At 46.1% G+C, this 24,358-nt stretch overlaps 1 protein-coding gene across 2 annotated transcripts; it reads right to left on the bottom strand.

Annotated features, from left to right (window-relative positions):
* Window positions 1-1,936: 1,936 nt before the first annotated feature.
* Window positions 1,937-13,541, bottom strand: AGT (angiotensinogen). Of its 2 annotated transcripts, none has more exons than XM_054280120.1 (5): window positions 13,476-13,541; window positions 7,168-7,981; window positions 4,623-4,887; window positions 4,038-4,182; window positions 1,937-3,595 (listed from the first exon to the last, which is right to left on the bottom strand). In XM_054280120.1, the coding sequence occupies exons 2-5, from the start codon at window positions 7,952-7,954 to the stop codon at window positions 3,404-3,406; spliced, it is 1,389 nt and encodes a 462-aa protein (XP_054136095.1). In that variant the 5' UTR covers window positions 7,955-7,981; window positions 13,476-13,541; the 3' UTR covers window positions 1,937-3,403. The 2 variants fall into 2 exon arrangements, with proteins under 2 accessions (XP_054136095.1, XP_054136096.1); XM_054280121.1 differs by having other exon boundaries at window positions 7,168-7,978; window positions 13,476-13,532.
* Between the last annotated feature and the right edge of the window lie 10,817 nt (window positions 13,542-24,358).

The raw sequence follows: 24,358 nt of genomic DNA, 5'->3' as shown, positions 1-24,358 counted from the left end.
TACCTATTATATTTTCTAGGCTTCTAATAGATGAACACAGAAAGCATGTTCTCCCCACACCTCTTAATTTTCTTAAGAGTCAGGAGTAGAAATGTCACCCTAGTTCTAGCTACTGTTGTTTTCAGCAATAATGTTTTAATGTTTTCTTATTATAAAATGGACGTGTAAGTTGTAGCCTGAGACTAAGATTGTAGGATTGCAAATGCACTGTGCAACTGCTCACTTCAGCAGGACTGCATCTCTATACAGTTAAATTTCTACAACAGCTGTCACCAAAGCAGCAGATTCTGAGACCTGTACAGACTAGTGATTGAAAATAGAACAGTTTTGTTTGTATCCTCCAAAGCAGGGGAAAAGGATATAGTCTGTGTACCAAACCAAAAAGGCACAGAGAGATTACTTACACTTAAGTTGCAGGTGATTTTCCACATCTTCCTGCAATAACAATGCTTCCTACTTGTCTTCATCAACTTTCTGGGGATTTAGGCTGAATTCTGTTTTTCTTCCATCGAAGACCAGCTTTAATTTCAGGGCAGGAAATAACATTGTGTAGCAAATCAAAATTGCTGAATGGTCCTATGATTGCTTTAAATGTCTGTATCACTGGTTCTGTGTCAGTTCCCCATCTCTTATTCTTGTTCACTTGAATAGGATTGAATTTTCTTTCAGTGGAATAATGCATCAGTTAAGAATTTGTGTGGTACAACCATTGAAAGAAAGGTGTGAATTAACTTTGGTAAACTGAATTTTAGCATTTCAAACACTGTGGATCATTGAGAAGATGGTCTACCATGTAAGTGCTCAAATGGAGGTGTCTTCTGCTACTAATCCTATTTCTTCTATCCCTTAAGTAATTTTTGAAGTGCACTTCATGACAGTAATGCAATTTTGATTTTCTGCCTTTTTCTTCTTCCATTCTAGAACCTTTAGAAAACTTGCTATGCCTTTCTAATCTTGGAAGGAATTTAGCTGGAAGAGGTTTTGTACAATATTGAGGAGAGAAAGAGCAGTGTTATGTCTTCCTTTAAAATGGTAACTGGGTTCTCAACTTGGTATGTTATACCAGAAGTGGACCAGACTGTTCTAACCTCATTGTCTAATGATAACTAGCACTATGTGTATTTGGCTGGACCACTCAAGCAATATTTTCTCTCTTTTTTCCATCAACCATTGTATTTTCTAGGTCATACCAGAAGGGATGAGGAAGCAAAGTGCATAGATTTCTTAAAAGTTGTGTTTTTTATGCTGTCCGTAAATTTTCTGCTATGCTTAGGGATAAACTGTGCTGTCTGATGAAACCTAAAGAGCTCATCTTTGCCTTTGTTCTCTTTCTTCAAATCTCCCACTTTTAAAGTCTGAGTTCAGGTGCTCATTCACTAGATTATTAGGCTGTAAATTGCTTTTGGGATCTCAGTATGAGAGTAGTGTCTAGGATGCTTGGAATGTGCATCATGGTGTGCCTGACAGAGGAATTTGGTACAATTGGAGGAGAGTGAAGAGTAAAAAATGCCATGAAATTTTACATGTAAAATTGATGTCAGAAACAAATCTCAGGAGAGTATACATTGTGAGGTAGCTTATCTTGTTGGTGTTGTAGCATTTGCTCCAGCACTTCTCTCTTTGCAGTCCTTATTCTGGTCAGTTTACTTTTAGTTCCTTGTCTCTGCCCTTTTCTTCTTCCTTTTCATCTCCAGGGTGTCAGTGGAGAGGTGCTCTCCACCACAACACTTCTTTTCTGAACAGTGTGTTTGATGGTTTTGTTTTGTTTTTCTGCCTGTAACCACTGAAGAGGGATATAGAGTTCCAGAGCATGTGGCCCCTACGTGTGAGTAAAGGCATTTTCCCCTTAACTTGGTCAGTGTACCCAGAACTTATTTATGGACAAAATAAACCAGAACTCATTTATGGAAAAAAAGCCCAACTGAACTGCAGCAAAGAAACTTGGAAGTGAGTTTATTTGCATCTTTCTACCTCTGCATGTTCATACTTAATTACTTCTGTATATAATACAAGTACAGTATTTAGATGTTAGAGCATCTGGAGTCCATACAGTATAAATGGATAAATACATGGATGCTGTATCCTAGCATTCTTGGGGGTTATTTTATTTATTTTCCATGAAGCTACAGGGATGTGTCACATATCCACATCACTGACACCAAGCTGCTGGCATTAGTGCATTTACTTAGACACACATTTGGGCCACTGTGGATGGTAATGAGCTGCTGTGCGCTGTAGGATATGTCTTGCATGATCTGCCAAAGAGATTTGCAGTTATTTTTAAGTGCCATCAGTGCTAACAATAAACCTAGAGATGAGAGGTGGAAATCCTTGTTCCAGGCTTTCCTTAGTACCAAGGTTTGTCTCCCAGTTCCTCACTTCAAAGAGTCATCTAATAATCTCTTGTTCCACTTATTTGTTTCAAAGTTTTATGACTCTGTTAAGAGTTGGACTGGACTGCTGAAATAATTTTATTCACAAGTAGCAGCACCACATCCACTATTTATACTAATATATATTATTGCCATTAATGCTATTTTTAAAGAACATATGGTTTGGATATGTTACAGAATTGGACTCTAACCAGTAATGTCCTTCTTTGCTACAAGGCTGTAAGAAATGCCTCACAGGTTATAAAGCAATCCAGTAAATGGAACTGTGTTGCAAAAGTAGACCTTGTGGGATCTTTTTCCTAAAAAAATCAGAGATAATTCTGTCAGGCTCTGAGAATTTATCCATCACAGTTCATTAATACTGCCAAACCCTATTTTTAGCATTTCCATAGAGTTAAGAAGTGAACACATCCATCTGGGCTGCAGAAAGAATGAACTTCCTCTAAGCATGTTTTTGCTTCCAAAGCAGAAAAATCTTGTCTCAGTGGGACAAGTGGAGCCTGCCTGTGCTGTTGGCAGCATTTTAGAGGGAAATGTTGCTGATTAAGCTAGAAATCCCTGTGGATAATCTTCAGTGTAATGTAAAAGGGAGTCTCTCTTGCAAAACTGACTATACAATTAAAAAAGCTTTTTAAAGAATGAAGAGGTCCTTTTCTATAGTAAATAAAAATACCATAGTAAAAGCCGCTTATCTATTTTTTCAACTTGATGCTTTGCATCGAAACACTGCCCTGCCCCACTGCATCCAAAAGGGGAACTAGGAGCAAAAGACACACAAAGAGTAAAATGGAAGCTGGAGGAAGGATGTGAGTCACCTCACATGAAACAGATGAACGAGGATGAAATGTTGCAAGGTGTTAGCTTTCAAAAAGCTGTGTTTTGAACACTGACAGCTTCATCTCAAAGCTAAGTAGAGCACTCAACAACATCACAGAAATATCTGATGAATAAGAAAAAGGTGATGGGAAATGTGCATCATTCCACTCCTTTCTTATCCTCTGTGTTTCCATTTATTCCTCATGCAGAGGGTTTACTACTCTGCCAAGAAAAAGCATTGCCCTTGACTGCTTTTCAAAAACAGCAAAAAGGAATGGCTTATTCAGTGTTACATCCAGGTATACCCCATCTTCCTTCTGTGCTGCAGGGTCTTCTGGCTGATCTGTTCCATCACTGGCCAGTTTGAAAAAGGCTTTATTTATTACCTATAAGGAAAAACATATGAGTAACTCTGGAGTCATCAGAGCACAATCGTGATGGGACAAATGAGAGTCTGAGTAAATGATGAAACACATTGTACTCCATAGATGTTTAAAAAAGATGTTGGGAGTACTTGTCCATAACGTGCAAAAGCTGTACAACTGCTTTTACATTGGGCTGGGCTGTCATGCTGTTACCCTTGTGTCATGGTTTAACCCCAGCCAGCAGCTGAGCTGCTCACTCATTCCTCCCACGACTTGCCAACAACTAAAACTCTTGTGTTATCAGCATTATTATCCTACTAAATCAAAAACATAACACTACTCAGTCCCCTACTAAGCATGTCCCCCACATGGCTCTGACTGCTTAGTTCTAATTAAATTTATTCAGTTTAGGAGGCTGAAATGTGCAGGAAATGTTTTTTAATGCCAGTGATGTGTACTGTACCTTTCCAACTGTTAGACTGGCATTGCTTATCTTACTGAAGTCTGCCCCCTTCCCCAGCAGTGCAGGCATTTTCATATCTGCAAGAAGCTCCTGTAGATCAGAGCTGTCTTCTAGTGTTAATGCTGGCAGCTTTAATTTAATTTCTCTGCAGAGAGAGGGAGAGAAAGAGGCAAGTGAGTGATTGTTCACTGTGAGAGCGTCGTGGTTGGGCAGTCCTGGGGCATGGGCATGTGAAGACAACTGCAACAAGTGCTCAGTGTGTGGGTACAAACACAGTGGGTGCCTCTTAATGTTTCCAAGTGTGAACTCACCCAGACTTCACCCAGGGTCTGCTGCTAAACCCCAGATGATCCCACTTCATGGGTGGGATGCTTGTTTCCTTGAAATACCCCCAGACAAAAAGCTGATCCCATGAAGTGGAGCTCCTTTGAAGTGAGCCCCTGGCTGTGCAGGAGTTTCTCTTTGTGCACAGCAGTACAGCCTCCCTGGCAGCACCTGCCTCAGGTGAGGGGCAGGCCCGTGTGGCTCACCCCATGCCATCCATCCCTTCCATGGGAGGGTGCCCAGCCCCAGCCCCTTCCCTACCTTGGGGCCAGGTGCTGGAGCCAGGCTGAGGTCTGCAAGCTCTTCTGGGACTCCAGGTGCTCCAGGTCGCTGCCACCGACGGGCTGCAGCAGCACCAGCAGCGCCGTCCGGCTGAGGGGAACCTCCACCGCGGAAAAAGCGCCACTGGCGTCGGTTTGGTACCTGAATGTCCCCGTGATGGACAGCATAGGGACCAAAACCTTTGTGTCTGAATCCACCCAGAACTCCTGAGGCTCTTTGAGCAGAAAGGCTTGCTTAACATTCGCTGAAAAGCAGATCAAGAAAACAGAAATTGATTCTTCTCTTCCTTCCCTCCTCCCCTCTGCCCCTTAGCTGGGCTTTTTCAGAACACACTGTGCCTTAGAGAAGGACTGCATGTATAAAATCACATTTAGCTACTGCAGTCATAGGTCTCCCCCTTTTAATCTGCCTTCTGGTGGCATCAAGCTCACAGCACAGGGGCCATGACCTCCAGGACTGTGACTAAAGCTGCTGTGTTTCTGTTGGCTTTGGGGCCTTTCCTGGGGACAGGAAAGTGTTTCTGCTTGCTTGACTGCCTGCTTCCTCCCAAGCTGCCACATGGTCCCCAGGGGCTCACAGGCCTGTGCAGAGGGTCAGCTTGGTTTCCTCTCTGTCCCTCGAGTGCAGTGATGGCATGTTTGGAAGCACATCCATCAGGGCCAGCCCGTGCTGCAGGAGCACTCTCAGGCAGCCAGGTGGGCTCAGGAGAGGGAAGGCAGCACAAGCTCTCCCTGAGGTCTCAGCCTTCACCATCTTACGAACCAAAGCAATGGGGAAGGTTGTAAGCACAGCACTGAAGTGTTGGTTGAGCCAAGGAGGTTAAAAAGGACATACTCAAACACTTACTAGACCTTAAAATAAAGTTCTTTCCCAGTTCACAACCATGAGAGGCCTTGCTCTCACCTTGCACTACTTCTGTGCAGCTTTGCATTTCAACTTGTTATCTGCTCACTCCCACAGATCAATGCTGTGCCCAGCTGGGCAGACAATCCTGTTCAACACTAAAGAAACTACTGCCCTCAGTGAAACTTGCAGCTGATGTTCTGCATTGAATTCTAAATGGCAGGCCCTGCTTAGCAGCAAGTCTGCAAATGTGAAGAAAACTGTGCAAGTGAACAGCACTTGAGACCACTGGAACATTTAGCTGCTGTTTTGTATGTATTTCTGTCACTTTATCAGTGCTATGGCTGCTAATAGCATCTCAGAGCTTTTGTAACATGTTTCAGAGAAAAAAAAGGTACTTTATCCTTTCTGCAGCTATAGGGACAGATATGGAGTGTGGCAGCATCAGCTGTCATGGGTGCTCCTTCACAACCAAATGGCAAACCACACACTAAAGTCATCTTCTGTGTTTATTAGAAGGTAATTGTTTGTGTAATTAATTTGTTCTTGAGCCAATTTTGTCCATCCCATGTGTGGGGACTGTAACATTTAAAATGCACCTTCTGAGAGAGAAGGTAGTAGAACTGACCCAGTGAGGCAAACCCTTGAACGTGTGTTTCTAAGCTTATGCAAATTACAAGTTTCCAATACAGAAGAAGAGGAAAAATGGTTCTACTAAAGGAAACTGCTTTTGTCACCATGCCCAAGTGTGTAACACAATTACTTTTGTAGTACCATATCTATGCTAGATCTTACAATGAAGAGAAAGCTGATGCCCACAGCTCACTGAGAGAATGACAGCAGCCATGAAAGGCAAAGAAAACCTGATATCCAGTTTTGAGGTGGGAAGATGGAGGCACAAAAAGGCTTCCTGAGCACCACAACTCCACCTTTAGCAGCAGAGGCCCACTCAGGAGCTTGGGGCTCACTGCAAGTGTTCTGAAATACATTCCTAAGTAGACAAGCTGTCTGAAGTGTGCAGCTTTGATACTGCATTCAGTCAGGAGGATCTAGGAAAGCAGCTACACTCAGAAGAGGAGGCTCAGTTGTAGTGCAGGGGGATTTCTGGGACAGCAGCACAGAATGACCCTTGGCAATGAAGGGATTGCCTCATTCTAGGTTTGTATAAGTGCCCTGCTTCCATAACTGATGTTCAGGTGCTTCCTGAGCCAGATGTTGCCTCCAGACTTCTGTGTTTAATAGCCACTAGAGGAGTCATATCCATTGTACTTTTTAACCTTTTTTGTATCTGTACCTCTGCCCTACATCCCCCAGTTCCTTTGGCTTTCTTTAAAGCTACACCCTGATCAATCTTGCTGGAGGCCCCTCATGACTTTCACCCCCTTTGCAGCAAGAAATGCTGTGCAAGTCTTTCTTATGCACCTTTCCACACCTTTCCTGGACAAGGAAAATTTCTTGGAGGCCATCTGCCTCCTCCTCACTCCCCATCACTCTTACTGGCTCATGGCAGAGCGCAGGCAGGATCCCTGGCACAGTGGTGGGGAGCAGAGGTCCAGCCTTTCTTCTGAGCCCTTCCCTTTCCCCACTGGCCAGGCCTGACCTTGTTCCTTCCCAGGAGCAGGGTTTGTGCCCTGCTGTCCTTCCCCACCCTGTTCCCCAGAGGAGCAGTGCTGCCTCGTACCTGCCAGGCGGGCATCCACGGCAAAGAGCAGCTGGGCGGATGGGTCCATGTCTGCCAGCAGGGCCTCGCTCTGGCCCTCGCCCTTGGCCTCCACAAAGGCATTGATTTGTTTCACTGCCTCGCCTGGATTGGCAAAGTCAACAGCTCGGGCGTAGAATGCATCAGCACTGGGCAGCAAGTGCTCCATGAACAGCTGGAAGAGGGCTATGCCAGGGGCACAGAACAAGCTCAGTGTCTTGGAAAAGAGCAGCTCCTCGTCCCCGCTCTTCACAAGCCTCTCGATCGTCCTCAGGCTGGAGAGGAAATTGCTTCCGACTGCCGTGGAAGTACAGTCAGGGTTTCCAGAGGGGGGGACAAATCCCAGCAAACTCTGCAAATCAAGTGCTGTCTGGTTTGAGGCCCCCAGGTAGAATGACACCAAGGAGCTGTAGAGGCTGGTTGGGGACAGGAGCACATTTTGGCCCCTTTGCGCTTCCTGCAGCGCGCTGTAAAACCGCATGCCCAGGACGTACACCAAGTCACTCAGGTAGCTCCGCTCCTTCTCCCCCCAGGTGCTGAGGCTTGGGGCTTCCAACTCATTGTCATTCCTGCCACCTTCATATTCGGGTGTGGTTTGGGACTCAATGGAGACAGGGACAACAGTCTTTCCCTCCTGAACCAATTTTTCCAGCTTTTCACAGTCACTCTCATTGAAAGAAAACAAATTGAAAGGGTGGACGTAGACCCGGTCACAAGTCACCAGAGTAAGGCAAGCCAACAAGCAGAGAAGATCTGCTACCAGATTCATGTTGGAAAATTGCCTCCACCGTGTCTGCTGAAAGAAAAAATTAGGAGGAAAGGAGAGTCGTCAGTCTGTTTCAAGTACAGTTTCTCTTAATCACAGGGAGAGGTGCTAGTGCTGTGTTGGAGTTACAAAAGTGGGGATTTTAGTATTTAGTGGTGTTTGGTCTGACTCTGCCCCCAGAAAGCCTCGGATGAGACAGACACCAGTTTAAATGGCAGCAGGTGGGAAATGGGGGCACAGATGTGACTCCATTACCTACTGCAGTACCCTAAGGATTTATCATGGGAATGGTACTGGATGCTGGTTATGCCTCAAACTAGAGCACGCTATTTCTGCAAAGCCTTGTTTGGCAACAAATGCAACAACATTTGTTCCTGGGAGCTGGTCAGAGCCATCTCTGCAAACTGCTGCACTGAGCCTTGCTGACACACAGACAGGCTAAGCAATGTGCCTGCTGTTGTGCAGGGAGTAGGTTTGGAAACCAGTTCTCTTAAGGTCCAAACACAGAATGTATGTCTGGTCAGTAATGGATGTCTAGTCAGCAAAATACTTGGCACTCGCTGAGCACGTTATGTTTTCATAGCCCAGTGCAAACATTCATTCTAGCTTCTAGGCAAACACACTCCAGGCTCCCTTATGCAAATGTGCTCACACTGAAAACATTTTTCATTGCACCTTCTATGTCTGAATACAGAGTTAGAAGGGGTAGGCTGAGTTTTACTCAGCTGTGCAGGCAGTCTTCTCCTGAGGTAAAAGACCACTTGCTGCTCTTGTTTTTCCTGACAAGAAGCAGAGAATTTTACCTTATGTGGATGCCACTGGTGTTTTAGCACAAAGAATGCAATGGCATTGAGAATGTCATGGACATACACACACACAGAGACAAATTATACCGACTGACGAATTTTATATTTTTAGGATTCTCTCTTATATCAAACTTTTTTGATAACTAATAGCTCTGCTGCACCTTTCTTGGATTTCTAATATATGACTGTTTATCTGTGTATTTGAAATCCACATTGAAATGTGTTGAAAATTATGCATCTGTAACACATATCATCAGCCAAAATGCTGTTATTCAGGGCTGTATTTTTATTCTAGTAGTAAGTCCTTGTTTATTGTAGCTTTGTTCACCCTCTTTCATCTGTTTCAAGTTCTGCAGAGCTCATTGGATGGGCAAAATGCTATCAGCCTTGCCAGTAGCCAAGCCCTACTCTCTGCTTTCTTCCTCCAAGGCTTTTTGAGTCACACCAGTCTGTCAGGTATTGTAATTCTGGTAGCCTGAGCCTTTTGAGAGGACACAGAGCAATGTCTGTCTCAGCAACACTTTACACAGGGTGAAAGTGCTTGTGTTTAAATCCAGCTATTCAAGACCTGGCCCCTTCCCAGCCTAATTCACAATGTATAACCACATTCTTTCCCCTGAGGGGTCCCCAAGTATTTCATGCCTAATGATATCCCAGTTTGCAGTACCACCACTCTACAAAAACTGAGATGTGCTTGGTAACTAGACATACCTTGCCAAGTATGTCTGCCTGCTAACATGGATATCTGCATTCCCAGGCTGTAGGCTCCTATCTAACAGCTGAGTTTGCAAATGGAGTTCATGTTCTTGTGATGGTCACTCAGGTTGTCTGTCTTCCTACTAAATGCCAGGCCTGAAATTATTTAGTCCCCAGAGGCATGCAGAGGAGGATCTGTTGTAGATTTCTGTCCCTGTGCCTTCACTCAAGGATTGTTCTTCCCCATTATCTCCCACCTCATCCTCTGAATTACTGTGTGGGCAGCATAGCTATGCTGCTGTCCCCTCTGCTCCTGGCCCCTCTTCACCTCCCCAGCCCCACTGGTAGCCCATGACATGCATGACAGAGCATATTCATTGCTTGTCACTGACTAAAAAATTATCTTGGAAGGTGCCTTCCCAACTTCACTTGCACAGTTAGCCCAGCTACTGTGCTAGTGGATTTCTAGTCTCCTCAATGCTTTTTTTCACATTGGCATGCTCAGGAAAACGAACAAAAAAGCCACAAATTAGAAGGAATTCCCTTCCCACAGTGTTCTCTCCATCATACAATTCTTTAGAGGCATTACTTAATCTTTCCTGCACAGCAGGGAGGGTGACCCTGTGCCACCCAGGCAGGCTGTGCCATTAGGCACTCTTGGCACCCAGTGGTCACTTCTCTCTGGCATGCCAGAGCTCCCAGCTCTGTTCAGCTTTTGTTTTATGAGCAGAAGCAAGAGAAGCAGCTCTCACTGCCAAGCACTTACCCTAAGCCCCAACTGTGGAAAGTCAGCGTGGTTTGTTTGGCTAAAGAAGAGAGCCCCAAGCTCTTTGGGAAAGCATCAACACCTGAGCTGGAGAAGCAGCATTCAAAGCAAGTGCAGTAAGAGCGTGTACTCGCCTCTGTCCTGGGGGTGTCGCCCCTTTGTTGCCCCTCCAAGCTGCTGTCCCTCAGGCGAGCTCCTCACACACCTCTCCCCCCGGGGCGGTGGGGCTGCGGTGGAATTCTGCCCTTTCTGGGCGGCTGCTGTGGGCATTGCGCAAAGCTGCTTTACATCACAGCCCGGGGCTGACAGACAACCCTCGGGCCAATGAGACCTGAGCCCGGCTTAACACCGGCTGCATAGAAAGTTCCAGGGATGGATGGATACACAACCTTTAGCCAGACCCAGCACACCTGTGTAGCCTGCAGTTACACATTTACCAAGGCAGACACAGGCCTTTTTGCTACACAGAATAACTGATTATAGGAAAGACCTCATTTTTGCCAGACTGAAAGGAATGCAGATTTCTTTGTACTTATATTTGTTGTACAGTTGGATTTTTGGATTTGTTGCACAGTGATCAGATTTTTGACTTCACACATAAATTTCCTTTAATCTCTACCTTGCAGCCTGGGGACCCACCAGTGTGTGAGACATGTATGCTACTGCAGAATAAAGTTACTAAGCTCTCAATTTTTACCCCTTTTTTCCCTCTTGAACTGTTCAGAATGTCAAGGCTTTGTTTTTTCTCCTCTTGAACAAAAAGTGTTGAAATGGAGAAGGTGAAAACCCAGTAGGGGAGATGGCCAGAGCTGGATCACAAAGACTTCATCTGTCCCAGTGTCAGCCTCTCAAGTCTTGTTTGGGAAAAGGGGTTAGGATTTGCAGATCTTTGTGCTGCTTTTGAAACAATCTTTCAATTTTGATGTGCCCCTTCTTCCTATTTAAGCACGTAAACAGTGAATCAAGGTAGGGATAAATGCAATTGGTTAGACTGGGTCATGTTCAGTGCCCTTTATTCTTAGTAATTAAAATCCCATGGCTCTAACAGGAGTAGGGCTGATTTATCATCTGTGCTTTGATTTTAGAGAGCCAGTCAGGCATGATATGGACTGCAGTGCCCAGCTGCATGTTGAGAGAGGGATGTTGTGCCTGGGCAGCTGGAGCTGGTGGAGATGAAGGTGGAGACAGGGACAGCTGAGTCCTGCCAACCCAAGGGCTGTATGCCAGGTGCCTAACGCCAAAGAGATGAGAAATTTCTGTCTCTGCAGTCCTGCTTTTCATTTAAACAATCTGATTACCTTCACTATAATGAAGTCCAAAAGTGGTTCTGAGCCCGGGCTTGTATAACATGCACTGAAGGCTTAAACAAACAGCTTGAAACATTCAAGGTGTTTTGTCCTCTTGCTGCCTGAACATCTCAGGTGAGGAAGCATTTGTACCATCTCCAGACAGCTTCTAGCTGAGTAAAGAATACAGGCAAAGGGAGGAGGATGAAAAATGCATATTGCTCAGCTAAATGCTAAGAGATCAAGTTAGGTTTCAGGTCCCCCTTCTTTCCCCTCCACCCTGGAGACTCCTTCCCACAGGCAGAGCAGGGGAGCCAGCTGGTCCCTCAGAGGCCAGTGGAGCTGCAGGTGGGACGTGAGCACAGCCCAAATCTGTATCTCCTGCACACCCCCCATGTGGGTCCCCCTGAGGCACTAAGCAGGCACCAGCAGAGCACACAAATGGCCAGACCATGCTGAGCCTATGAGCTAGAGCTGGTCTGCTGCATCCCTCTAGATGAGGTTGGAGAACAGGTAAAAAGAAAACCCATCCCAGTACTCTCTGTATTGAGGACACACAAATGAAAGATGTTTCATGGAAGGGCACCTTGTATTCCATAAAACTCTGAAAAGTATCCTTATTAAAAATAATTACTAGCTTTGGCTAATATGCTACAAGTGATGTTAATAACTTACAGTACAGCTGTCAGACTTACATGTTTGCTGTGGAAAATAAACACTGAAAATGGAAATCACAAACCCTCTCACCCACTATATTTTTTTTCCTTAGATCGTTATGCCTTTCTTTGTTCTGTAGCATCCAGACAATGTTGTTGTTTGGCTATCTCCTGCTTCCAGCTCCCCTGAAGGTCATGACCAAGCTGTGCTGTAGCTGTTGGTCTCCTTGTGCTGTAAGTACCAGCCCTAAACAGGCCACCCTGGCTGCAGGGGATACTGCCCTGAAGAAGAGAAGGAGCAGGAGTCACCTGAACAACAAATCTAGCATGTGAGTCTGGGGGCTCTGCCACATAAAGAAAGTTCAGTTTAGTTGAATATTCTTGGGGTTTCCAGCCAAGTTGATCCTTAGGTGTCTTTTGGTGTTTGTGCACTCAGCTCTATGTTTTCTGTCCATAAAAAAATGTTCTGAGGAACACAGAAGTCTATCTTTTGCCCCCCACCCTTGCCCCCACATCAATAAAGTAATCCCATTAAAATACCCATCTTTCTCCAGAAAAAGAAGTTTCACCAGGAAGTGTTCAATGCACTGTTTTCACCACAGTCTCCTCTTGCTTTGGGCCACTGGGAATTGGGCTGGCCCCAGTAATGAGGAAGAACCTTTGATTTCACCTTATGTTCATGCACTACTGCAAAGCTCAGATACAGCTCCCCCCCTCATTTGCCAGTCACTTGTGCTTGCTCACTCAATTAATATTTCCCTATTAAGATGCATCACACACCAGCACACTTAGATCTGTCTTTTATCTTTTAACACATTCTTCTAAAGGAGAAGGTTTCAGATTACAAAGAACATATCCTGCCACACCTGCAACATGTTTTATCCTAGTAGTAATTAACTACAGTTAGTCTTTAATTTTACTTCTGAGACATTTTTAAGCAGGAGTGCATGAGCGTTATTCCATTTACTATATGTGGACTCTGTTGTCAGGCTTTTTTTGTTGGGTTGCCATGGTTTTAGGAATGGGAGTGTTCTTAAAGATAGAGCTTCAACTTTAAAAAGCAGAGTCTCTATCCTGCCCTTCAGGTCTGGCATCCAAGGATTTTGCCCCTCAAAGAGAGTTGTGCCAGAGAACTTGCACTGGGTCAAATTTATGCAAAAAGCTTTCTGGCAGCAAGGAACCCAAGAAGGTGAAAGCAAGGCTGTTCTACAAGCATGACCCATCCAAAATAAGCCTGTGGCCCACACGTTTTCTAATGAACTTCTCGCTGCAGCAGCCACAGTAAAGGCACAAAGAAACACAGAGCTCTCAAACCTGTTGTTCAGCGGTGAGGTGTGCGCTCTCCTTCTGCCCCACTCTCGGATTTTGGAGGGGCACTCGGCTCCCCCTCTTATACCCACTCTTGCATAAGCCGGGCCCGCCCCCTCCCCCCCACCACTGCCCTCATTTCTCTTCAAAACCTGTCTCTGTTTTTCCTGCTTGTTATTCATGGTAGCTGCTGAGAGGGAGCAAAGAGGGGTGGAAAAACACTGGTGCTGCAGTTATGGCTTTCCTTGCAGCCATCCCAGGGATCAGATCTCCTGGTCAGCCTCACTGCTGTGAAGTGCTAATGTGGAAGCTCTCCCCTGCCCCACAAAAAAATTCTTGGTGATGGTGCTCCAGCACTTCTTCATGCAAATACTGCCAAAAAGGCTTCAGAAATTTAAACCCTGGCAGAGGAACACTAACCCTACATACAGCAGCATATAATCCAGCCTTGAATGGGAAAATGTTTTTGTCCAAGCTAAAGTTTTGACTGATCGACCAGGCAGCTATTCTTTTGCAGAAGAACATTGCGTCTCCACTTTGTCAAAAAGTGTTTTCATTGATCTGAATTGTTCTGGGAAAAGCTGTATAAAATTCAGCACTTTGTGTGGAGACAATAGTAAATATTTTATTCTGTTTCGTTCCGTTTGTTTTCCAGCTTTCCCGAATTTTGCTCCGAGACCTGAACTCAAAAGGGCCAGTGATGATGCTTTTGTCTCCTGTGGGGCAGCAGACCTGGAGGAGGGATAATAAATTACTGTGCTCACAAGCTCAGACCACAGACCTTCACATGACATCTTCCTTACCTGAGTTGATAGATTATGATTTAATATATGTATGGCTAATTTAGACATAATAGCATGTACATGGCATATATAACTCATTACTAAATTGGAGGGTTTCTCTTATTAAGCCTAAAAGCCTTGAGTGAGAAACAGGCCACAAACAGTTTGTTTATGCAGCCTGCAAGTTGACATGGGTAATAGTGAACATCTACATCCCATCAACATTCACAACGTTCCCTCTCTCTGTTTTGGTAAGGAAACAGCCTGGAGCCTTAACAAGGCTCCAATTGGAGAGGGTAAACAGGCACTGGGAAAAGGACTGGGAGGAAAGGCAAAAGAGAATGCCTGTGTGGGAGGACCTGACAAAAGGAAGACTGGGGACTATTGCTTCATCAGCTGCTGCAGAGGTCACCCCAGGTGTGGCAGTCAGTTGTGGGGATGGAATGGAAGAATGATTGATTGTGAGACAGCCAGGAAAAAAGCTTTGTGGAGCGGTAGAGTGCCTACAGAGGCCAAGACATTCCAATTAGGTAGAGAATCCACTGGTATGGGAGGTATAAACATAAAATGCTAAAGGTGAGCAGAAAGTCTTGAATCACTCTTTTGTAATATTGCCAGAACCAGTGCATTCCCAGTAAAATTATCAGTCTGCAGATATAAAGGAGGAACCCTTTTGCATCTGGAACTGTGGGAGACACTGCCACAGGATGCTGCAGAGACCAAAGGTCTTGGTACAAAGAGCAATTAAATGAATTAACAGAGGGTGTGGCCATTGACCTCTGCAGAACACAATGGTCTAGGTGAGATTGCTAACTTGGGAAACCCCCAGAGAAATAGCTGTCATGAATTTTGCTTGATCCAGCATCTCTCATGCTTCTCTCCAAGGGACTGTCTTCAACTTGCTGTGGAAACAGAGATGTCTGAGCTGAGGCCAGCTTATGCTGGCTCATTTTGCAGCACAGACTGAGAATACTCTTTCAGTAGTGCTACACTAAAGAAACAACACACTCAGCAAACCCGACCCTCAGCCTCATCATTGTTCCTGTGCACAGAGCATTTAGGAACATGCTGGTAACTCTTCAAAATCAACATAAGCCATGGAAAATATGAATGATTTTCAAAAACTGTGGGTAGGCTCTTCATATCAATTAGCTGTGTTTCAGTTTTTTTCTCTTTTAATCAGGGTACAAGCACAAACTGTGGAAGAGTTTTTGCATTGGGGTCTAAAATGTGTCTCTGTCTCCTGCCAGACCTATGGGCTCTATTCTAACTTCAGCTGCAGACAGATTATTTGCTGACTTTTTCCAGAGTAAATAAGTAGGAAAGGAGTACCACTCTGGCAAGTTTCTATACTTTAGTAAACCAATTTTCCTCCCATTCTGTGAGAATTGTGGCAAGCTGCCATGGGCCTGATTTTATTTGTTTATTTTTTCTGTCTCTAGTGGGGAAAGGCAGTGCAAAGTAATATTTTTTTAGCTGTTTTAATAAAACAGGAATAGGTTTGCATATGATTTTTCCTGTGTTTTCTCTGTATGCCTGACCTCTGCCCATGCTGGCTGAAACCACTTTTCTGTGAAAGCTTCTGATGAGCATGAGAGATGTACTCAGCTTGCCCAATTTTTTGTGTAAAGAGGATTGCAAAAATGCTTTTCAATAATAACATTCAAAGTACAGATGATGAAAGAGAGGGATTATCCTGCTTCTGCCATGGGTTCTCACAGCAAGGAGCAATGGAAAACTTGGTAACTTGGCTCCCATAAACCCCAAGGATCACATGTGCTGTTCCTGTGCTGGGGTGGAGGAAAACAGCGTGTCTGTCTGGATGATGCCAAAATGCACATGATGAGTGGGCAGCCTGAGAGCTGACTCAGGTGGAAGGGCTGGTGTGGCACGGTGCTCCCTCTCCATGGTAGAGGTGCCCTGGCTGAGCCAGCTGCCTGGCATGCCCTCACCCTGGCAGTGCCACAGATCCTCCCTGTTGCAGGAGAGAGCATCACCATCTTGCCGTCTCTTCCAGCTTCTCAGGGAAGCTTGTATTAACACTGGTACAATCAGCCTCAAATTTCATTCGGTTTGTCACAGCTTGTGTTTGCATGCCCTGAGAGTAAAGATGGCTTCAAATTTTTGTAGCCCTATTTTTTTTTATCTGTCCCAGTGGAAGATGCAGCTTTTAGAATGGTCTGTGCACAGCTTGCACATGCACACAGAGGCATGACAGCGGGCCCACTCTGTGTGTGGGCAGAGGAAACCTCCTTCCCTGAGGATCTTAAAATACTTTTCAGTCTAACAGTTACATCAGCAACATATAATTGATTTGGGTCCTTTCCTCTGGCACAGGCTGTGCCTGTGAGGAGCAAGAGACAATCCCAGACTGAAGCAGCCAGGACAGAGCAGTCTGTCCTGGGAGTGAAAGTGGACACAAAAAGGTGACATGAATCACCTCCAGTCATGCAACAGGTTGGCACCATCTCAAGGACAAACAGCCAGGTTTCTCTACTCCCAGCCCAGTGTGTTTACCTTTTTGATCTCACTCTATCTTCATACAGTCCTGTGGAAAAGGCAGAGCAGCAGGGATGGCAGCACCAGCACAGCAAAATGCCTGCCTGAAAGAGCTGGTGCCAGCTTTGCTATCAGAACTCTGGCAGACGCCTTTGTGTCAGGGAGGGATTTTGCATTGTGCCAATATTTGCCAGCTGGGTCAGCCACTGAGGTCTTCAAGCTATTACCCAAGTTGAGCAAGGGAAGCAGCCAAGTGACCACTGTCTGGGAAATGCCGCAAAATTCACTACAAAAGCCTCCAGCACCAACATCTGGCTGCCCTCAGTACTGCAAGTATTGCTGCAATAAGCTCAGTAGTCATTTACTCCCTGGGGATCTCCTAAGTGATATCTCTGGTGGCTAATCTTTTCTGCCACTACTGACGTTTTGAAAGTCTGGTTGTAGTTTTTGTACCCCAGCCAAATTGTCCACAGGGAACTATGAACAATAGTTGTTGTCTCCTAGAGAAAGACCTTTAGAAGATGGGATATCCATGCTGCCTGCACAAACTTAGGTTCCCCTTTATCTTTTGCCAAGCCTCTCTCAAAATACCTCCACCCTTCCTCCTGCTCATCTGCCTGGATGGGCAAATAGTTGCAACCAGCAGGACTCCGCAATTTTGGACACTGTGTGGTGTTCCTCTGAGCAGACTGTCTGTGGTGGTCTCCTGCCTCACTCGAGGGCTGTTTCTAATGATATGCAGTTTGTGCAGTTCATTAGTGAGAAATAGACTGGCTCCTTCCTCACTGCAGGCATTATGGGACTCTTCCATCTTCTGGAGCTGCAGCAGCTCCCACTCAGCCAGCTACAGGGGCAAAACTGCAACTCTCTTGGGACAGCAGCCCCAATTTTCAGTGCTCCAAACACAATCTACAGACCCTTTTGTGACCCGAGATGAGGGCAGGGCTGTCGGGTTGGCGTTAATTTGAGGGGTGCACAACTAATGAGTGTTTGGCTACGCTGGACCCTTCCCTTCCCTTCCCTTCCCTTCCCTTCCCTTCCCTTCCCTTCCCTTCCCTTCCCTTCCCTTCCCTTCCCTTCCCTTCCCTTCCCTTCCCTTCCCTTCCCTTCCCTTCCCGTCTCCTTAGCCGAAGCTGCCGCCGTGCGGAGGCTCCGCCACATCGCTGCTCCCGGCGCGGCTGTCTCGGCCAGGAACATTTGGAAATGCTATTACCGTACTGCCCTTTGGTAAACCAGTAATTCTGGAAGCAAGATGAGGGGAAAGTTAAATTTGTATTCAGTAATTTATTTTTTTTTTTTTACTACAGGAAATAATGAGAGCTCATAACTTAAAGTTTCTGGGGTTTCAATAGAGAGGCAAAAGTCAATCTCCAGGCAGATCAGAACTTCCTGCTCTTTTGTTTTTGCTGGATGTTTCTTAAGCAGAGGCTTACATGCTGCAGTTTTGGGTTCATTTTTATTTTTACTTTTCCTTCTTTTTCTACTTTTTCTGTTTTAACTGTAAAAACGTGAAATAACAATTTAGCTTACTGCTTGAGGGATAAATCAGAGCAACAGTATTACTGAGCCCAGAATATTCATGATGAAAAAAGGATTAACATTGCCTTCTGGCAACATACCCTGATGAAAGCCTTTGAAAACCATAACTCCTGTCATTAAAAAAAAAAAAAAAAAAAAAAAAAAAAAAAAAAAAGTGAGTGCTCTTGCAGCTATTCTGTTAGTCCCAGGAAAAGCTGAGCTCCCTCAGGGACTGCCTCTGACTCAGGGAGCTGAAGACGTACTGCAACTTGGCTCCTCTCCCATACTGCCACTTGGTGTTTCACAGTCTTAAGAAAAAGAATAAAAATAATCTTAAAAGCCCTCTTTTGTTTGCAATGCTGCCGCTCCCCCAAAGTGATGAATTAATGCAGCATTGTGTGCTTAGCTCTGACAAAAGCCTGGAACAACAGCTCAGAAAGCTGTGCTGTTTGGCTGGGTGAAGCACTTAGATGGCTGTCTAATGATGATATTTCAGCTGCCAGCACAGATAATGTTGTCCTTACTTACCCAAGCATACAAAAAGATGTTTCGCATTTCTGGGTGTGTAAAAGCAAAAAGGGAGCAGGCAGAGCAGAGCTGCCTCCTGGCACTGCAGCGCTGTCAGTGTCAGGGCAAGCTGGGCAAGGTGGGCTGTGGTGGGGGAGCCACCCATGGTGACAGGTCAGCTCCCCCTGCCCTCAGCCCTGCAGCGTGGCTGGGCCACACCAGCATCTCTCAGCCAGCCACAGCAGTGGGCAGTGGCAGCAAAGCTCAGGTGGTGTGAGCACACATGAATAGTGAGACCACATCTGAGACTGATGCCTCTTCAGGAGAACCTACTGCTTTTGCACAGCGCAGTGAAAGCAACCAGACTTCTTACATTCACTGTTATTTTAGGATCCTCCCTTGAATGAGACTTTGATATCCTGCAATTCCTCAAAGGTATTTCTTTTCCGCTTAATCTGCAAGATTTTTAAAGGGCACTTCTTAAAAACCCTCCCTTTGATTTTCTGTACCCTTTTTCTCATTGCTCTCTAGCCTTTTTCACTAGGTTGTCCACAACATTTTGTAGGGTTGTCCAGTCCTCAGATCAGAACCCGTAAAGCTGTTCTTTCTCATCTTCCTTCCCTCTGCTTCACTTCTGCCTGGAAATGAAGGAGAGGAGGATACTCCAGCCTCTCTGTAGCAAGCTATGTCTTCTCCAGAGAAAGTATTACTTTACTTCCAGAAGACAACACACATTTCCTTAAAAAAACAGCCCCAAGCTGGGCTTAATTTTATCTGGTCTCTGCTGTTGTTGGAGCAATAGAAGATGTCCCCAGTTAGCAAAGATGTCTGCAGGAGCATATGTGAAGCCTGCCAGGCTACTGGGCAAAAGTCCATGCACTGCACTGAGGCAAAGTAATGGAAAGTATCAGAAACAGTGTGGTTTCATGTGACTGTGACTGTGGCATTTGGATTCAAATCAAGGCCAGGAGCAGAGGATGCCAAGCAGTATGAAATGAGACTAATCTCAGAGACAGAACAAAGATGTTTTATGTAACTTCATACTGATCTGGAGGAGGAAGGACAGATAGCTGCTGAGTTTCACAGGTGGTACCTCAGTCCATGAAACATCTCCCCTTAAACCTTTGCAAATATAAGGAGAACAATATAGAGACCTAGACAAAACCAGTTGTATCTCTCAAACACTGTCCTGGTTTAGGGAGACCTAAAGAGTCTGGAGAAAGAGTACAAAAATGAAATATTCTAGCCTAAACCAGTCCCTTAGAGAAGGTCAGATGACATTAAAGGGGCTTAGCCAGCAGGTAACAAGCACTGGAGGACATGGGATCAGTCAGGCCAAAGGCTATGGATAAATCCTCCAATGTTAAACTGTTGACAGGGCAGGAAGTGTAATGACAACAGGGTTATGAAAGACTTTAAGTTGCTGTCATTTGAATAACCGACTTTATATCCTGAATGACCAGTCTACCTGATGTTAATGGGGAAGGAATTACATAAGTGTGACTCAGAAAAAGCACATGCCAAATGCTGAACAGCAGAGGCCAAGAAATGGAAACCATAGTTTCCTACATCAAGCCTTTGCGTCACCTTCTATCCCATGAATTATGCTGGAAAGTGAATAAGGGTCTCTTCTAGAGAAAAAAATTACTCTATAAAAAAAAATAAATTACTCTGTTCCTGTTAGCAGTAAGTGTGCCTGAGCCTCTGCTCTTGGCAGAGGATGCTCACCCTCTGCCAGAGCACTGCTTCTTCTGCACAATGCCCATCTGGCCCCCTCTCTTGGTGTCATGGCATGAGCAGTGTCTTGGCAGGAGGGCAGTGCCTGTGGGCAGCTGCAATTGCACTGGTGTTCACACTCCCTGAGTGCTTTGCTGCCATGGCTGAAGGTAATGGATAAAACTCCTTATGTCTCAGGAACAGGCATTTAATGATGGTACCCAGAAGAAAATGGTGCTCAGCTTTAACATATGTTGGCAGCCTGTGTATCACTCATGCTGTCATGCTGTCACCTTGAAATCTTGCCTGGTCATGTGGCTTGTAGAGAGATCTCTGCAGTCTGCAGGAGCCTAATGGTGTCCAGAGCAGTCCCACCAGGAATTAATTGCATTCGATCTGACAGCTCCCTGTCTGCCAGCAGCACTTTCACACATTGGCAGGCTCTCACTCACTGCCTGCACAGCCCAAGGACAGACCTGCTCCATCCCCCTGCTGGGACAGCCTGGTGGGCTGCAGACCCACAGCTCCTGAGGCAGTGGAATCCTGGAGGAAGGACTTTATTATTCAGTGTGACAAGACATTCGTATCAGTACTGTCTTGTATTGCTTAAATGTCACAATATGTCTGCTGGGACTGTGTCCCAAATGGAAATGTACACAGGCTGGTGTCGCAGCCTCTCGCTGTCTGTGTTCACCTGCTGCTCCAGGGAGTGTTAAAATACACCCTGCTTTTACCCACTGAGCCAGCACACCAAGGAGCAAAGGTGTTCCAGGTCAGTGGCTCAAGTCCTACTCACCACTCCCCTGAGCAAGCAGGATTGTGCTGCTGGTGTCTGTCCATAAGAGACCATCACAGGACGTGTTGAATTTCCCTCCCAGCCTGAGTATCTGCAGAGAGCACCAAGTGGCAGGAATAACAAGTCATCTACAGGGAAAAATGTTCTTTCACTGCTTCCAAAAGGAGATTTCATGGTAAAAGAGCAAAACTGCTCAGTCCTTGTAAAACTCTGGAGTGGGGTAAGCATGTAGGTGATACAAAGATTTGTTTGTTTCTGCCCTTCAAGAGATGAGCCTGTGATTCTTAACATATGTCAGGCAAGGTATTGTATTTTCATAAAAAAACTGAGACATTTTATAAGTGTTTTCTGCTCGTTCCTCTTTTTGCCACCCACACTCCCCAGACACCATCTCTCCTGTGCACTTTTAGTGCCTGGACACCAAGGCTGAAATCTCAGAGACATGAATTTTCCTGCAGTGCCATGACATGAAGCAGCAGGGCGAGGAGAAGGAAAGGCTATCCCTGCCCTCTGGGAGAAAAGCTACAGCATGAAAAAATTTCTTATTGCACACCAGAATGTTCGCATAGGAGAAAATCTGCATGCACTCCCCTGCAGCAGGACAAGCCCCTGTAGAGCTCAGCCCACACATTTTCATCTGCAACTGAACTCTAAAAAGAAAAAATTTCCTGAGGTGATACATGATTACCCTCCTTGGGACACAGCACGTGTGCAGTCTGTGTGTCTAGGGAGGTCTAGAGGATCCCCACTAAACATGTTACTCTGGTGTATGAGAATGTGCCTTGCCCCACACAGAGGTGTTGTGGATAAAGTTCCTGGTTTTGCTGACGGTTAAATATGAGATTTTGGGTATTTCACATCCCTGGGCTTGTGTTGGCACTAAAATGCCTTTTACCTGCCTTAACCTATTATCTGGTATTCCTCTCACTTGACTCTATGCATTTGATATGGGCATCTACCCTGAGCTACCCCCCATGAGGGTCTGTCTAGAGGCAAATGAAGGACACAGTCATCTCCAGAGGGATCTCAAGGATGAGTACACAGTGAGTCACTTTCTGGAGGTTTTGGTCTTCTCAATGGCTGTGGAAAAAGCTCACATGAGTAACTTGGACTCTATTCTGCAAACCTAAAGTTTGGTCAAATGACGGCCAAGTTTGGAGCACCAGGCCTGCCTCTTCTCACAAATTTGGACTGTATCCACATATTTGCACAACGGGAACTTGGTCTCAGCAGGAGTCTGCAGATATCAACAATGGATGCAATTATGGGGAATAAACATGGGAATATATGTTCTGAAAAAGAAGGCTTTCCTCCCAGCACTGCTGTGAAAAATAGCAGAACAGAGAGGAACTAATTCTGTTTCACCTAATTGCTCTCCATAAATCATCTCTTGGCAGCAGGCTAAACTGGTCCACCAAAGGGCCAATTAAAGCAAAGGGAGGCAGAGCGCTGTTTGTACTCAGGGGTGTGTTTTATAGTACAGGAACTGTAATTTGTTCCAATAGGGTGGCATCTCCTCCCTTTCCAAGCAGAGAGGAATGTCTATGTCTGGCTCTGAGTGTTATTTCTTCAGTGCATCCACGGTGCATTGTCTGGCATTCTCTCCAGCCAGTGTTTTACTGTCCAATGTGAGATACAATGGTGCAGGTGAATGCTGGTAAGCAGAAAAATCACAGAATCATTTAGGTTTGAAAGGACTAATAAGATCATTGAGTCTAACCCCCAACCAAGCACTGCCAAGTCCACTGCTAAACCACATCCCTGAGCACACATCTGCACATCTTTTAAATATCCCAGAGTTATTTCACTTTTCCTCCTGATGAAGTTTGCTGCTTGCAAAGACTAGTTAAAATTTTATTGAACTAGGCAGTGTGATACTCAGCTGGCTGATGGCACCCTTCACCACCATCACTGTCCATCAAAGCCTTTTTACAAGAAATGAGACTTCCATGGGCAGCCTGTTCCAATGCTTGACAACACTTTCCACAAAGAAATTTTTACTCAGTACCTAATATAAACCACCCCTGGAGCAGCTTGAGGCCATTTCCTCTTGCTCTACTGCTTGTTACCTGGGACAGGAGCCTCACCTGGCTACACCCTCCTTCCAGGTGGTTGTAGAGAGCAATAAGGCCCCTTCTGAGCTTCCTCTTGTCCAGGCTAAACAACCCCAGCTCCCTCAGCGGCTCCTCATAAGACTTGTGCTCCAAACCCTCCAGATGAACAAGGTCATGAAACCTGGAAATCAGTGACAATCAGTATTTATTTTAAAATCACACCATTCAGTACACACTCCTTCAGTGTGCGGCGCATCAGAATCCCTCCTCAGGGATTTTCTAATGCTCTTTCTGTGTACGCCCAGGATGTATCCTGCTCCAAGTCCTCCCCACTAGCTTTGCACACCCCTCTTGTGCACACCCAGCCCTTGCTCTTCACCCTGCCAGCAGAGCGGCCATGGCCACGGCATCTCTTGTCGCTGCTGTCCCTCCTGCATGACGTCCCACGGGATCAACACCTGCCCGCCAAGGCAGCCCTGCCGCAGGCAGCCCAGGCCGCTCTCCCGCCCGGGAGAGAGAGCCGGGCAAGCTCGCAGCCCGCCGTGGGCTCTGGTTTCCTTCCCAAGCCCAGCCCAATGGCCCTGGCTGAGCTCTGCATACCTCGGAGCCAGCCCGGGCCGTGGCAGCCTCCCGCGGGGCCGTGCCGGGCCGGGAGCGGCGCCAGGGCCGCGCACACCCCTCACACCCCTCCGGGCCCGGCAGCCGCGGGAAGGAAGGAAGGACAGGGCAGCCCGGGCCGCTCCCTGGGTGTCCGGGACCGGCCGCCTTCCCTCCCTGTTTGCTTTCAGGGTGTTTGTCTCTGGTGCTGTGCAGGTCAGTCTCGCTCAGCAGCAGCAGCTCAAGGAGGTGACACGGAGGAGGGCTGGAGGATTCTGCCGGCTCCCCCACCACAGAGCCCTTCCCAGCCCCTCGCCCTTCACAAGGCACGTGAGGCATCCTCGCTCCCCTCTCTTTTCCCGCCCGTTCTGTCCCCACCAGCGGCTAAGCCTTGTCTCGCGGGGCAGGTGGGAGGCAGAC

Source organism: Melozone crissalis, unplaced genomic scaffold (genome assembly GCF_028551555.1).
Source record: "Melozone crissalis strain CALT ecotype California unplaced genomic scaffold, PUWL_Pcris_2 ptg000027l_1, whole genome shotgun sequence".
NCBI classification, from domain to species: Eukaryota; Metazoa; Chordata; class Aves; order Passeriformes; family Passerellidae; genus Melozone; species Melozone crissalis.
Note: the sequence above shows the minus strand (reverse complement) of the source record. Positions and strands in the feature narration are given on the sequence as shown.

Coding starts and splice junctions, on each gene's coding strand:
- AGT (XM_054280120.1), bottom strand. CDS start 7,954: ATGAATCTGGTAGCAGATCTTCTCTGCTTGTTGGCTTGCCTTACTCTG. Junction 4,888..7,167: donor CGTGGATGCCCGCCTGGCAG/GTACGAGGCAGC, acceptor TCTGCTTTTCAG/CGAATGTTAAGCAAGCCTTT. Junction 4,183..4,622: donor CTCCAGCACCTGGCCCCAAG/GTAGGGAAGGGG, acceptor CTCTCTCTGCAG/AGAAATTAAATTAAAGCTGC.